The sequence below is a fragment of the Puntigrus tetrazona genome, chromosome 16, assembly GCF_018831695.1.
Source record: "Puntigrus tetrazona isolate hp1 chromosome 16, ASM1883169v1, whole genome shotgun sequence".
NCBI classification, from domain to species: Eukaryota; Metazoa; Chordata; class Actinopteri; order Cypriniformes; family Cyprinidae; genus Puntigrus; species Puntigrus tetrazona.
This window is the reverse complement of record NC_056714.1, coordinates 20,854,875-20,870,904: the sequence shown is the minus strand read 5'-3', so window position 1 is coordinate 20,870,904 and position 16,030 is coordinate 20,854,875. Positions and strand designations below refer to the sequence as shown.

General features: G+C 34.6%; 1 protein-coding gene across 1 annotated transcript in view; it reads left to right on the top strand.

Moving 5' to 3' along the window:
- The first annotated feature begins 4,680 nt into the window (after positions 1–4,680).
- The window catches only part of LOC122360416 (serine/threonine-protein kinase Nek11-like), a 39,997-nt gene continuing 28,647 nt past the window's right edge, over positions 4,681–16,030 (top strand). Inside the window, exons 1-2 of the mRNA XM_043261002.1 lie at positions 4,681–4,706; positions 13,596–13,791. Of these exons, the coding sequence (XP_043116937.1) occupies positions 4,699–4,706; positions 13,596–13,791 (204 nt within the window). The 5' untranslated portion in view covers positions 4,681–4,698. The remainder of the gene's footprint in view (positions 4,707–13,595; positions 13,792–16,030) is intronic.

Genomic DNA, 16,030 nt, shown 5'->3' with positions numbered 1-16,030 from the left:
ACCAATCACCGGAAGAGTTTGGAAAATAATTCCTTGAACGATTTGTCTTGAACCAAAAATTCATAACCCTATAATAGGGGCACTTTAAAACATTTATTCTGTTATCATTGTTTTAAAATATTTTTGCACTGCAACCATTTCAGTTAAACTAGGGTAGGCAGCATGTTTTTTAAACTGAAAAACATATAAATGGTGACCAATTACTTACACATTCCTTTATACATTCATACAGTATATATCTGGATATAAACTGCATCAACTAGCCATATGCTAATGCAATGTTTCCTTCCATCCTCAAGGACACTTTTGGTTTGATATTCCTCAAGTATCCTCTTTTCCCTTCCAGTATCTTTTGAATTATTCACACACTAAACTCAAAGACACCCTCAAGTCTTAATAAGCCCTCATTGACAGGATCATCTGTTTAAGAAGCACGAATAAGATGATTTCAGTCATATCTCACATGCAGTGGTTGTAGTTAATGTACAGGTAATATGATACCACTTGTCTGCGGCATTGTTGTCTGCATTATGCAAATTTATTTTGCCCATAGAGGGTTTCTCAGCAAAACTCAAACTCATTATTGCAGGTACTTTGTAGTGCTTGAGTTTTGTGGCACAACAGCAAACACATACGCTCAGTTCAGGTGTAAAGAGCTAGGGGCTCATCTGGACTCCCAAGAGATCACAAACTACGCACCTCAGCACACTCTTAAAACGGCAATCCAATACCAAGCTTCTTCAGGATTCGATCAGGCCAGGCCAAGATAGATTAAAACTATTTGTCACCATTGAGAGGAAGGAAAGAAAAAAACTGATGGTATAAGTATGAAACCAAAAGAGAGAGTGGAATAGACTTCTGCCCCAGTGGATATTTGATAATTAGCTGGCTCACAGTAAGAGTGGAGTGGCGACGTTAGTGCCGCCAGTCAGTAGCCGGGCTGAGATTCTTCAGAATTGCAGATAGAAGAATTGCATTTTGTAAATAGCAGAATAATACATTGCCGGTTCTTCTGCACCAGCATTTTTTTCTTTTCTCATTTCGATTCTTTGCATAGATGGCACTACTTGATACTCTTGAACTGCCCAAAGGCCTACCTTCTACCACAATACACTCGCCTCTGCTCACAGTAAACTAGGTCCTGCTTCATGTGTTTCAAATGCAGTTTTATGTATATATTTGGATTGTTTTATGTCCAAGACCTTTTAATATTAAAAAAATAGTAGTATGAAATAAGTATTGCAATTTCAAAACTATAGAAGTCTAAAAGTGGAGTTAGAGATATTTCTAAATCATTTCCATATTTAGTTTGTAAAAATTAATTGTGCATAATTTTCAATGAAACTGTAATATAATATAATACATTTGTAAGTGCTTTAGTGCATAATATATATGTGTATGTCTTTATTATGTAATATAAATACAAACACATGCATGCATATAGTTAAGAAAAATATATATGAAATATATTTATATAAACTGCATGAATATAAATATAGCAGAAGTAGGTTTTGTTGTATTTATAGGTGGTGAAAATTATCTTTGATAGAAATGTTAATGATGATTTACAAAAACAAAAAATGTGTGATAAATGAATATGAACATTTTTTCTTCATGAGTTATTAAAAATAGTAAGAGTGTGAATACATTTTAGAAGAGGTTATTTTCTGGAGTCCATAAAGGAAAAAAGTGCAGCTTATTATTTTGCTGATAGACCCTTAGCCCTGTTTCATTCTGTCCTAGAGACTTTCATCTCAACATGGTGAATGTCTCAAGGAGTATAAAACCCTTCATGTTGCCTTTATCATGGTGCTACATCCCCACTTCTGGTCATGTCATCATGTCAAATTGAGAGCCATTGATCCGGAATGGCGCTTTATTGACCTTTATTTCAAGACCCCTGTGTAGCTGACATTAGAGAGTTGATCTAACAGGAGGCACCCTCTCAGCCCTATAATTTCCAATAATATTATGTCTTTGTATGTGGGCCAATGGGAACATATGGTATGTTTCAGACTGAACGTGTCCCATCTTGTGTGTCCTTGTGTGTGACAGGATAGTGACCTGGAGGTCATGATCAGACACATGGAGGATGTTCTGAATGGTGACTCGATTGGTGAGTATTAATATGATGTTATTTTCCCTGCCATTGCACACAGGAAACTTAAAACCAAAGCAAAAAATGCATAAAACAAAGACTAATCCATCAAATCTACTTTTTCTTGGATGATCCCCACTGGTCCATTACCACTGTGAGATATATAGCATCTTTTTACAATAGTGACTGGCCAATTACACACGAGGTCAATGAACAGACAAAAACTGCTTTTTGAAGGTCACAGGCGTGCAAAAAAAAAAAAAAAAAGACACATGAGAATCCTCATCTAGCTCCAGAATGAATGACCCATTTTCCAGTGTGACCTCTCTCTGTGTGATACAGAGGATTTTTTGCTTGTTCCTGATGACTCGAGGTGAGAATGTCAGGAAGCCCGTTTGTCTGCCACTTGAAGCCATGGAGACATTGATTAGGCAATTCATATGAGGCTATTTACAGGCTCTGACCACATCTGATAAGTTCTGTGCATCGATAGAACTGGAGTATTTATGTCCAGCACTTAGTTTCTTTCCTGGTTTATTTTACCTTCTTAGGTTTCAAGTGCTTTATATAAACTGCCATTTTGGACCACATCAATCCCTGGCTATTTTTATTTTAATCTAGAATCTTACTTCATTTTAATGGTTTTTTTCATTCTTTCACTATTTTTTTATTTCTTATGAAACTTAAGATTTTTTTCTGTAAAGCACTTGAATTACAACTGTGAAAAATGTGCTATATACATTTTCTTTCTTTCTTTTCTTTCTTTTTTCTTTTCTTTTCTTTTCTTTTCTTTGTTGTCGCTCTAATCTATTCGCATCATATAGCACCTTTTAGGAATGATTTGGTTTGAAAAGCTTGTTTGTGCATTCCTTCTTCATCCTGCTTGGTATTGTTATCAAATGCAATGGCTTTCATACATTTCTGAGTGTTTGTATATATCGGCTTGAGGTAGCATTTATTTGTGAGTGTGTTCATGCATGCTGATATTCTCAGTAGCTTTATTTCTCAGTAGCTTTTGTCAAAGTCTGTTATTCACGAAAGTCGGTAGGCAATTTGCTAAATCAGGCCGTATATTATAACATTACGTTATTGACCTGTAATGAAAATGTTACTCCTCACTTCTGAGCTCATCTCATCTGTAGAGTAAGATGAATGATAGCAGTACAATTCTAGACAGGTAATATCAGCCCAGGGTTGGTCTTTTGGCATTAGTAGAAGAAACTATTTTCTAACCTTATCTTCTTTCTTTTTTTCCCAACCACCTTGTCAATGCAAAGAGTGTCAGATTTACTCAGCCAAAAGAAAAAGAATAGATTGAAAGAAAAGAGAGAATTAATAGTTGCATTGAGTGTTAGTCATCTAATGATCATGCTGCTAAAAGACCAGCAGTGATATTATACACACAAACACATATTTGACGTACAGTCCCTGACACATGATTTCTGTGTCCCCTCATCACCTGGTGAAACACACACACACACAATCTGCTTTGGCTTGGTGAACCGTAACGCACATGTCACTGTGGCTGACAGCTCAGAAATGCTGCTTTCTGCTTGAGCTCCACTATCACATCTCTCACTTCATTCAAGGCTGGCCTGGATAAAAGTGAACGTTAACAAACCTTTTTGCTTTATGTATGTAAAATATCTTCTTGCGCCCAGTTATCTTTTTTTATTCTCTGATAGCTGCAGTATGATGTCAATGAAAACTCTATACACTATTCTTTTAGATATTCAATATTCAATTAAACACCTACTTATAAACATGAGCTCATACATAACTCATAATAAACATGAAAAGTATGTGCAGATAAATGCATTTATTGCACTGCACTGGATGCACTGTGTTAGTTGTTTGTGATTTTATTTTTATTATTATTAGCTTATTTTTCTGCATCTGTTATGTATATCTCTGTGTGAAAAACCAAATCAATAAGGCTGATTGCTTCAGATTCAGACCCCTTGTTAGAAACCCCAAGTCAATCTTTTTAATATGTACATACATTACTGTTAAAAAAAGGTGATATTTTTGAGGATGTCTCTTATGCATTTATTTGATCAATATAACTAATAAAACCGTAGTATTATGAAATATTATTTAAAACATATAATATTTTTTCTATTTAAATGTTATTTAAATTTTAATGTATTAATGCAATGGCAAATCTGAATTATTAGCAGCCATAACTCCAGTCTTCTGATTCATCTGATTGATCTGAAATCATTTTAATATGCTGATTTGCTCCTCAAGAAACTGCTTACATTTTTGTACTTATTTATTTGATGAATAGAAAGTATTTTAATGGAAAGTTAAATGTAAGCATTTACAGTTTTTTTTCTTGTAAAATTTTTATTTATTTATTTACATACAGTGTAAATGCAGTCATGTGTAGCAGCTATTTATATTAGTTTTCAAATTTCAAGTATTTTGACGCAAAATCATAACAAATAAATTCAAATCAGTCAAACCTATTATCTGACACTGTATATGCACTTCCTTTGTGTTTCAGTATCTGAAGCGGAGGAACAGAAGCCTCAGCTGGGTTCTCTGGGAGTGAATAGCATCAATACCTCTCCATGGCTGAGGGCAGAATACAGCGCATGAGAGAGTGAGTGTGTCATCCTTGACCTATTCACAACCATCACCTCTTTAAGAGTTTCTAACACACCCCAGGCAACTCACAATGGGTCTTATTCACTGATAATTGCGCTTACTTGGAACCATTTTATGGGCATTCCACATCCTTCTATCCTATAGCTTTGTTGATTTTATGAAGTTTCTCTTGGTTTCTATACGGTGTAAAGTGTCTCCCAACAAAAAGTCTAAGCAGTGCTGACCTGTTCCAAGCAGACATTTTGCTTTACCAGCTCCATTAAAAACCAGGTCACTTCTGATATAACCCACCTTCCACTGCAATCAGCATATTGTCTGTTGTTCTGTATTTGCGCCTGCTTTTCTTGATCATGAAGCTAAACCCATCCTGCCACTCTTCAATCCCCAAAGCCCGGGTCTGATCTTCACAGGGCCAGACAGATGTGTGGCTCACAGCTAAAACCAGCATGAGCCTGACAGTGAACTTCTAATGATTTTTCAGAAATAGTACTAAAACTGCATCAGCAGGCCACAAACATGAGAAAAGGGGCTTCTGTGCTAATTAGCATGCAAAAATGTCATCAAGGCTGTAGTGATTATTTTAGAAATGATCATTTAGCACTTTAATGGCTTTGTCATTTCCTTTTGTTTCAATTTTCTTTCGTATTACTTTGAATTGCAATGGCAGGTTCTAGTACACATTTCCTTTTTTTATATATCACTGTTCCATGTGTGATTCAATTTAAGCATTATATGAGTATAGTATGAACATTATATGAATTCAAGATTAAATTTAGGGGCCTCTGGACAGCATTTTCAAACATGAACAAATGTCTGAAAGCAATAAAATTTATATTTATTGTTTTTTTGTACACTTACATATATATAATTATTTGCGGCTGCTGTGTTTGTAACCCAATAATCTTGGTGACTCCTCCCTGTGGAGTGTTTATCTAGGTGCATTTTAATATGAGGTTCTGCTTGGATTGTCATTTATGATGCATATAGCTAATTTATTATTTTTCAGGTTATTGTGCACAGATGCTTTCCTTAGGAGATTATCTTATGTCATTTTTTGTTTACCGTCAGCTTCTTTTTCTCATTTCCTAGGTTGTTTATACACATCTTTCTCTCCACAGAGATAATTCTCTTCACTATCTGTTTTATCTGTGCAAGAGCAACAAAGTATTCCTGCAAACGCTCAGGTTTCTTTAGAGAGAAATCTATACTTTAGCAATGATGAACTAACCTAATCAAAAGTAAAAGGAAAGACATTTACAGTGTTAGAAAATTTCAATACGTTCTGTTCCTTTAAACTTTTTTATCAAATGAAGTAGAAAAATGTTTTCAGCATTTATATTGTTAAGAAATGCTTCTTGAAGGCTGAATATTATTAGACTGAATTCTGAAGGGTCATGTGACACCTAAGACTGGAGTAATGGCTGCTGAAAATTAAGCTTTTCATAACAGAAATAAATAACATTTTAAAATGCATTAAAATAGAGAATATTTATTTTGAATTGTAATAATATTTCCAAAATATTTCAGGCTGCAAATAAATGCAGTCTTGGTGATCATAAGACGTAAATGTAAACGATAACCGAACTTTTTGAATGGTTGTGTATTTTCTTTAGCAAAAATAAAATGATGTTGTACAGTGAGAAATATTTAAAAACAGTTTTCTGGAAAATACTTTTTCATATGCCTAGACAGCATTATTGTTTCTATGGCTGTCACTGGAATAAAATACCTTTTTGATATTATTATAATCTGTATTGTATCGCACCATTCTCCATATAAGCTTGGTAGAGTCCTCTGTCTTCCTTTCAGCGTGACTGCAGAACCTTTCCTGACGGCAGGCCAGGCCTGTGCTCCCCTACTGAGTGTGGGTTGAAGATATTAATAACAGAAGCGCTCTTCCTGTGAGGGCAGGAATTAGAGGCTGTCAGCTCCTCTCTGCACGTCTCATAAGAGCGTAAAGATGAGGAGGAGGGAGGAGGAGAGCACAGGTAGCAATTTACAACAGCTGCATTCTCCTACACAGCCTCTCGTCAGCTGTGCGGTGACTCTACGGTCTTGTTCTTCCAGATGCAGCTCCTCTCAGCTCCTATTTGTTTCATTGGGAGTGAATGCGTTTCTCAGGTATATGCAGGTGCAGGCAGATTCTAGTGCTGAACAAGTCAAATTCTCTTACTTTGTAAGGTTTATTCAGTTGAGTCACTTTTCAACTGAAAGAACTTTGTAGCAAAATAATTTTAGAATGTTTTTTTATTATTATTTTTATATTTTGAATTTGTTTGTTTTAAAGAACATTCAAAAGATTGTTAAAGAATGCAGAAAGGTAAATTTACCACAATTTTGAGTAAAGATTTTAGAATTTACTCTCAATGATAAATTAATAAACTGTTGAAATTGGGCAACATGTTTACTTGCCACTTAGGGAGGTTAGAAAATAAGGGAGAAAGATGTACACCAAATCTAAATGTAAATGTATTTTTTCATAAATATTTTTAATCTGGTAATATTGGAAAGGTTTGTAAATCTTATCTATCTAACAAAAAGCTATGCTGTATCATGAATAAGCATCACTGCCTCAAATACCTTATTGCTTTTATAAAACGTTTACCACACAATAAAATAAACATTTTACAACTAAAAATATGTGTGTGTATATAAACATTTTTATTTATTTATTTACATTTGATAGTTAACAGAAAAACATTTCTAGTTTTTCAATTTATATTTTATTTCATTTAACGAAAACCATAATTTTACCCTAATTTTACTTTTAATTAAAAAAAAAATCATACAACATATCAAAAGTGCCCCTCACTAAAGAATCTGAAGCTAAACTTCAGTTGCTCATCCTACCTTGTCCAAGGACACATGATACGGGGTCACCAGCATCATCAGATGTCATCAGACTAACTATTAGCCTGTCACAGCATGTGTGATTAATTTCATTTCTGTAAATTTTCATGTCAAAATCTTGACCTCGAAAGCAAAGGATGCTTTTAATAACATTCTATTCTAATGCCTCTTACAGTTGCATGCCTGTATCAACTCATTTTTATTTTTTATTTTTTGGTAGAAATTCTCTAAAAGCCTCTTTTCAAACGCAAGATTTGAACCCACGCCCCCATGTGAAGACCAGCATGCTCTTCCTCTGAGAAGAATGAATCTCCTTGAGTCAGCCCTTCTGACAGTAAAAACTCTTTCATTGTCCTCTTTATATTCCGCTACATTATACAGTATGTGCATTTGGGCTATATCTCGAGGACAGCTCTCAAGGGCATATCTGAAAACAAAAGATGATGCTGTTTGATGCGATCGTTTGATGACGATATCGCTCCTTCACCAAGCTCATCCGCGCATGACGGGTTCACGAGTTCTCTCAAACTTGTTAACGTTCTGTTGATCGTTATGTAGGACTTCTTTTGTTGACTGCAGCTCATTAATCCTCTGAAAATAGCTGATCAAAGCTGCGGTAGGAAGCGTACATTCACTGAGATATCGGCCCTCTTTTATCAGAGCGGTACCGTTGAGAAATGTCTGAGCTGTCGAAGTAACGGCCCAGAGCAGTAGATGCTTGTAAGTCATTACGCTTTTGTTGTTTAGGAGGTTCCCAGGGTTTTGGGAGCTCTCTGTAGAAGGATGGCGAGTGGTGATTGCAAGAGGAAAGAGCCTGGAGTTGGCCAGGAAGTGGAGGGGCGGGTGGAGAGCTGTGTTTATCATGCTGGGAGTGGGGGCTGATTGCAGCTCAGCCTTGATTACCACCACTAATCAGCTGGAAATGGACTGCGTGTGTGTATATGTGAGTGGGCTTATGTGTGTGTGTTAGCAAGTTTGTCAACTTAGACGGGAACGCCTCTTATATGAAAGCACTGACTGAAATTGACTTAGAGACAACAGCGTTGAAGAGGGCTGGTCGTTGCGATCTCAGAGGTCTCTCAGTTATAATTGACTTTATTCCTGGCTTCCTGACAAATTCGTGAGTCATAATAACAGAGCAGCCTGATTGCTTTCCGTTTACATTGTCTTAAACTTTAGAACTAGCGTATTTAGCTTTGTCCTTCCTAAAAAAGGACGTTTATAATGCATCTCGATTGATTGACTCATGAACAAACATATTATTTCCACAAAGATTTTTGGTCCTTTTTACCCCAGAGTTTTAAGAGTTTGACAGTAACATTGAGCATAGACTGTTATTTGTCAAAATCAATAACAAATCGTTTTAATGCTGGTAATCATATCCCTAATCTAGCAATCATATCCCAGTGGAAAAGAAATTGATAGTGCAAAATATTTTTATAAATATATATAGAGAGATATATTTTTTAAATACGTTTATAGTTGGAAAAAGGTCCGTTCCTTTATTGGGATATACATTAGATATATAATACAGTTGATCGCTTTTTCCACATAAACGTTACACTTTGGAAGACAATACATTTTTGTGCTCTCAAATGATTATTGATCATGATTAATTGCCTCCAAAATCAAAGTTTTTGATGTGTGTGTGTTTATTTATTATGTGTATATAAATACAAACGCAAACACATGCAAGTATATATTTAAGAAAGATGTTTTTATATTTAATATATTTATACATAATATAAAATATAAGAATATAAATGTATAGACGTTAATATTTTCAAAATTTATACTGTATGTGTGTATTTATACATAATAAATTTACGCAGTACGCATAGATAATTAATCCAAATTTTAATTTGGATACGATTTTCAAAAATGTTCTAAGCTGGAAATCATATTAGAATGATTTCTAATGAATCTTGTCATGCTAAAGACTTGAGTAAAGATCACAGGAATAAACTACATTTTAATATACATTAATATGTAACGAATACATATGATAATATATAATAAAATATTTTAAATAATAATACATGTATTAAAATAGAAAATTATTTAAGTTTGTAATATTTTTACATTTTTATTTTCAAGTTTGCTATTAATTAAAAGCATGTTCATGACATTGCCATAACCTTCTCACGATGGGCCACTTTCACATCACTGAAAGCATATTCCATGCAGTTCATAAAATCAAATAATTTGCTCTTTCCGTTTCACCGTGCTGGAGTGCTCAAACTTCCAGAGTCACAGTCAAACTCCAGGGAAGCGTGGAAAGAAGGAGACAGCAATTACCTCACGCTGAAGTGGGCAGGGGGGTGGGGGCACAATCGATTTAATCCCAGACCGCATACGCTCCCCATTACTGCTGAGGATGGAGCAGGCTGGAGGATTGCGCTCACTGAAGCTGGAGCTGATGCCACCGCAGCCCTGCCATTCTCAGCATCAGCAGCTGTCTGCTGCTCATCAGGCCTGACACCTGTAAGATATGACTGCTGTCTGCCTCGAGGCATAACTTTCCCTGTTGACAGTCGACACTCTCAGGTGACCTGTTATATCTTGTTAAGACAGCAATAACAGAACTAATGAGAAGTAGTGACAACAGGTATCCTACCGGAAAACACTGCGGATGCTTGTGTAATGGCTTAGTTTGGCAAAGTTAAAGTGGAGGAGCAGTCTATGAAATGGATGTTTTACCAGTTTATAGTGTTTAAAATCAATCTGTGCGCTACACTGAACATTATATGAATATGTTTTTATTGTAATATGGTTCAATTGTGTTTAATTTTATGCTTCTATGGAAATACAAGACTGCTGCAAAAGAAACTAATATTTCTAAAAATCACAAATGTTTCATTTGATCAGCTGTTTGCTGTATAAAATCACTTAAAAAGGATTGGCCTTTCATCGCCCCCTTTTGACAAACATAAATAACAGATGTGGGAAAAAAAGAGATTACGTCATGAAGATTTATGGATATTTTTTGTTACTTCAAAAATAAATGTTGTTAAATAGTCATTTACTTTGTTGTTTCAGTATATATATATATATATATATATATATATATATATATATATATATATATATATATATATATATATATATATATATTCTTTAGGTTTTTATCCATTTAATTTTTCAAACTTCAAATATCAATTTTAAATGATATTACATTTATATATTTGATTATATTTACATTTATATTTTTCTATTTTATTTCAAATTAATTTCAATGAACAAACATTAACTGCAGCAGTTAATTGCAATTAACCATTTTTAAATAATTCTAGATAGCTGAACTGTCATTAAGACATTTGTTTATTTTGTCAAATGGCCTCTGAAATCCAAACTAGACTCTAACTGAAGTAATGAAATATTCCAGACTCTATCAGCTCATCATCGCTAAATCTACTATTCACATGCTAATTAGCATTTCTCTAACTCCATGTCACTGTCTCTCTGTAATGACTCCATTGGTCCTTTTTCGGCTCGTGGCTCTAGGTTTTTGTCTTTTTACAAGTCTGACTCGGGCACGGATGATTTATGTCATAACCAGGCCCACCCAGAATCAGCAGCAATGACATTAATTGGACGTTGTTCCTCTCTAAAGGCTTTCATTTAACTGGGAAGACTGGAAGGCCACTGGATGGTGGATGTGACGATTTGCTTTAATTAAGGCACAAAAGCACCAACGAGGTTTGAGATGAATTTAGGACGTCGATTTCCCACCACAATCAGTAAAGAAGTGTACATATTCTTTTTTGATTAAATATGATTCTCTCTATAACTGCTTCTATTCATCAAGAGATACGTAAAAATGGACTAACTGCGAACTGCAAAAAATGACTCACAAATGTAATTTTGGCCATTTCCCACCTTTTTAATGATGCATATCTTTCAGCACTTCCTCCTTTTATATTTAACAGTGTGGCCCCCTCTAACTGCTTCTGTTTTCCTCTCAATCGCATCTCTCCAAAGTGATCTTGTATTAGACAGTGCAGTTTTAATCATCTTTCCCCTAGTCATTCTTGTACAATCAATTCACAATCATAATGTTGACCTTTCTGCCCTGTTTTGCTGAGTTGTACATATAAAGTTGTTTTTTATAATTTCACTCATGCCCTTGACTGCCAAGTTAAGCAAAACTTTGGGCAAAAGAAAAATGCTCTCAAACTATCAATAAAACTGTCAACAGGGGGTGTTTTTTTCCATTAAAATATTTTTATCTATCATAAGAAGTGACTGTGTGTTTTGATACAGATAAAAAATGAAAATTGAAAGTCACAGTTTTCGTCTAGGGTTTATTTTTTCTTCTTATGAGCACAAGGAGAAACATTTAAAAGAGTACTGTGGGCATTACACAGTTTGAGTTGACTTGTTTTCATAAAGTATGTTGATTTGAGTGCGTCAGGCCAAAATATTACCAAAATTGTTATTTTATTTTTCCATATTCTCTTTGAGTGGTAGGTGGTGTTTCTTGTTTGAAAAAATTCAATGGGGTCCAAATGTCTGAGACAACTAGCTTCTATTTGAATACGTTTCATTATAAATGATAAATGATTCGGTAAATGCATGAAATGGAAGCATTTATGTTATAATTGTACACAGTCTCTTAATAGCAGTTTTTTAATAATAATAATTTCTGTGTAAAAAATATTTTTAGTGCACATACCAAACTTTTAAAGCTACAGTGGGTTCATCGATTTAAACTAAAGATTTTAATGTGACGGTATCATAATTTTATGTGTTATGCCCTTGGTTGCTTGTCTCAAAACACAAACACACATAATTTTTTTCTTTGCATATGCACAGATGAATCATAAAGAATAAAAGAGATTTATTTTATTACATTTTTGTGGAGGTGGTTAAAAACCAAAATCACCATCACAGTTCTTTATATTGTCAGAAAACTGAGGTTTATGATTTAAGTATTTTTTTTTTTACAAAGGTACCAAAATCAAAAGTGATACCATGTAATAATTTGTTTAAAATTGTTAGTGCAAGGCCTTAATGGCTAAAGATGCTACTTCTGTAGTTCTGTATACACATGGACTGACACAAAAAGAAAGGCACTATATCTTCTGGACCCCTTGTGTTTCTTTTAATTGGCTTTTAAGGGTGAAATTGTTCATCTCTTCCAGCTGTCTCTTTCATTCCTTGTTCTTTCTACATCCTGTAACTGATGGTATTGCTTTGACTTTAGGCTACTGAGTGAAACAAACCCAAACCTTGTAAGTTTAAACCCTCTCAGATGACATGGCGGCAGAAACCTCTGAGCTATAGAGCAGCCAGCAATCCATCATTCGCTTTTTTTACACTTTCAGTCGCAAATGTTACTTCGTCCAGTACAATGAAGTACCCTGTCTTGGAAAGTCCAAATCAATTTAGTTCCCTAGACAAGAGATTCTCATAGCTTATAAGAATGACATTTATTAATTCCTGATATACCCAGATGGAGCTAATTACTTTTTCTTCTGTTATCTGACCTTCACCGTTGAGTTCGCTTTGGACCATTACTACTATACTGTCTCATCTATCTCTAGACCGTCAATTTTTGAGAAAGAAATGGAAATATCCATCCTGGTCAACACTTACATCAAGTCATAATTCATTGAGATATCTCGCTGTCTCACACTAAATGGACATATTCACAAAAGCAGTACTTATTTTTAAAACTCTGTTCGAAGGGAAAGACGTTCTATTTTTGGTCTGTAAGCTGTGGACGTATTTTACATTATGCATGTTGTGTGTAAGATTCTGCTCTTGCTGAGGGGTCCAAAGGTGCTGATAGAGATGACATTGAGAAGAGGACGTGATTCACGGTGCCTGATCACATACCCGACACCTGTCAGGGGGGGGAGTGTTTTTTACGGGAGGTCCCGCTTGGATGCATTGCGAGAACGAATGCTGTGGGTTACATTTAGAACAAGAACTTCATAAATCACCTTGCATTCGGGTTTTGCGACTTTTGCGAGTCCTTCATGAATGCGAACCGGATTACCTTAACTATAATTTAAATTTGGACTTTTAGGACGGTGTGCCAGAAGCTAGGAGAGGAGGTGTTTCTGAAGGTCTATGACTGTCTGAAGCAGGCCCGACAGAAGCAGGAGAGTGAGGAGAACATCAGACAGGCTCTGATCCAGCTGGTGGAGAGGCCCGATGATTGCTTTGAAGTAGATCAACTTCTTTATTATGAAGAGCTGCTCTCGGCGGCACAGGAGAACACCGTAAGATAACTATGAAGCACACACACACCTACTTACATGTTGTCGGTCAACAACTATATAGATCAGCTTATGCACTTTTAAGATGTGATGCAACTTCATATTGTAAGAGCACAAATACTTTGTTAGGGTTGTGCTTAATTTTAGGAATTTTACTGAGCAGCAATTCAACTTCACACAACAGAAAATGTATCCAACTCAAGTTTTGTTGTTAAACATAATATTATAATATTAAATTAAATAAAAATACATCAAAAGTAAAAAAAAAAAAAAAAATTATATATAGTATTTTTAATAATATAAATATATACATACACACACAAACACACACACACACACACACACACACACACATATATATATATATATATATATATATATATATATATATATATATATTTTACATTTTGAACCACAGAATTTGAATCGCAGCATCAATGCTGTACCTTTTTCTTGAAACATTTTAATATCAAATGATGAATATTTCATATTAAATAATATTTCCACTGTCTTCCTTTAAAAATATGCACTTCAATGTCAGTTATAAAATATAAATGAAACATGAGTCATTTCCATAAAAAAGGAAATGTATTCATATGTTTGTGTTTTAATGTTAAAAATATATTAACATATGGAAATGTATTCATATGTTGTGTGTTTGTGGGTAGATTACATTGGAAATAGTTCAAAGGAATGTAAAATGCATTATTAAAAACTATGTTTCTCTTAAACTTAAATTCTTAAACAATTCTCTGTTCTGCTTGATAAATAAGTTCAGTTTCTGGATTCAGTTAGAATTTTTCATTCAATTCTCATTGCACACAACTTTGTGATGCGAGGTGCATTCAAGTCATATTTCATAAAATTCATATTCTTGCAAATATAAACTAAGAAAAATGTTAAATGCTATTTTATTTTATTTGCTTTATTTTATTTTTGACTTTTGAAGGACCTGTAACTAGTTCATTCGTTCGGTTCTTCCAGGTTTGAAAGAACTGCACTGCACTGACAAATTGCATTTTTCATTGTTTTCTAAAAACCCCTGGTGTTTTATGATTACAGTTATTAATCGACCTGTTTTGAGGTGCCTGTTCACCAAAATTGGCTGATTTCTCACAGCTCAGAAGTTAGTGAGCTGAGTAAAAGGCAACGGTATAAGATCAATAGCAGAAAACACTGAGGCACAGAGACTCTAGCGCTCAGTCAGCCTTCTCCATTGTTCTGTTCTTATCTCTGAAGCAAACCGAGACATTCATTAAACTTATCGACTTTTCCATGACGTGAATGTTAGAATGTTGTTGTTATTTCCCCATTAAAGATAATCCAAAAGATGGCTTTAATAATCTTGCCAACTCAACTGCACATATTGTACCAAGATGGAGTGCTCTTCGCAATACCATCCTTGATTTCATCAGATAATGTATTTGTTTTTACAGCTGTTTGTCTTAGTGATGGATTACTAGTACCGCTTTACTAGTAATGCTGTTTGTGACACTGTTAGTATGAAAGACTATGAAGGTTGAGGCGAAGAGAGATTTGGAGAAACTTAGCTTTACATGACTTGTCACCAATGGGATCCTCTGGAGTGAATGGGTCTAAACAGATAAAATATCACAATAATACACTCTACATGACTTCAACGTATTAATTAACACCTGGTGAAATAAAAAAGCATAAGCACACAGATTTTCACTTCACAGCATGTTATTTGATGCATTGGAGTCGTGTGGATTACTTTTGTACTGTTTTTATCAGCTTTTTGGACATTTATTCTGACGGCACCCATTCACTGCAGGGGATCCAATGTTGGGGAAGTGATGTTTCTGCCAATTAGCATTTTTGGGATACCAACGCTGTAAAAAAATATTTGTAAATTTAACTGTGAAATGTTGTAAAAATGCTAAGGACAAAAACAAAAATATGTTAACAGTAAAAACAGTGAAAAAAGTTCTAACCAGACATTTCATGCAGTTTTACGGTAAAATTATCTTCATGTCATTCTTCAGCTTTTACATTTTTACATTTTCTTGTTTGTAAATGACAGTTTAATACCGTAAAATGTACAGTTTTTGACTGCCAAAATGTTTTTGTAAAAACTACAGATTTGTATGAAGTATGAAGCAGAGTTTCACGCCGCATTTTAGCGCACTCAAGTTCATAGCTGTGCTTGTTATCTCTCAGGTCCACTTTATAAACGGCGTTCCAGTGTGCCGTCAAATCTTAACCACGTACTATACTGTGA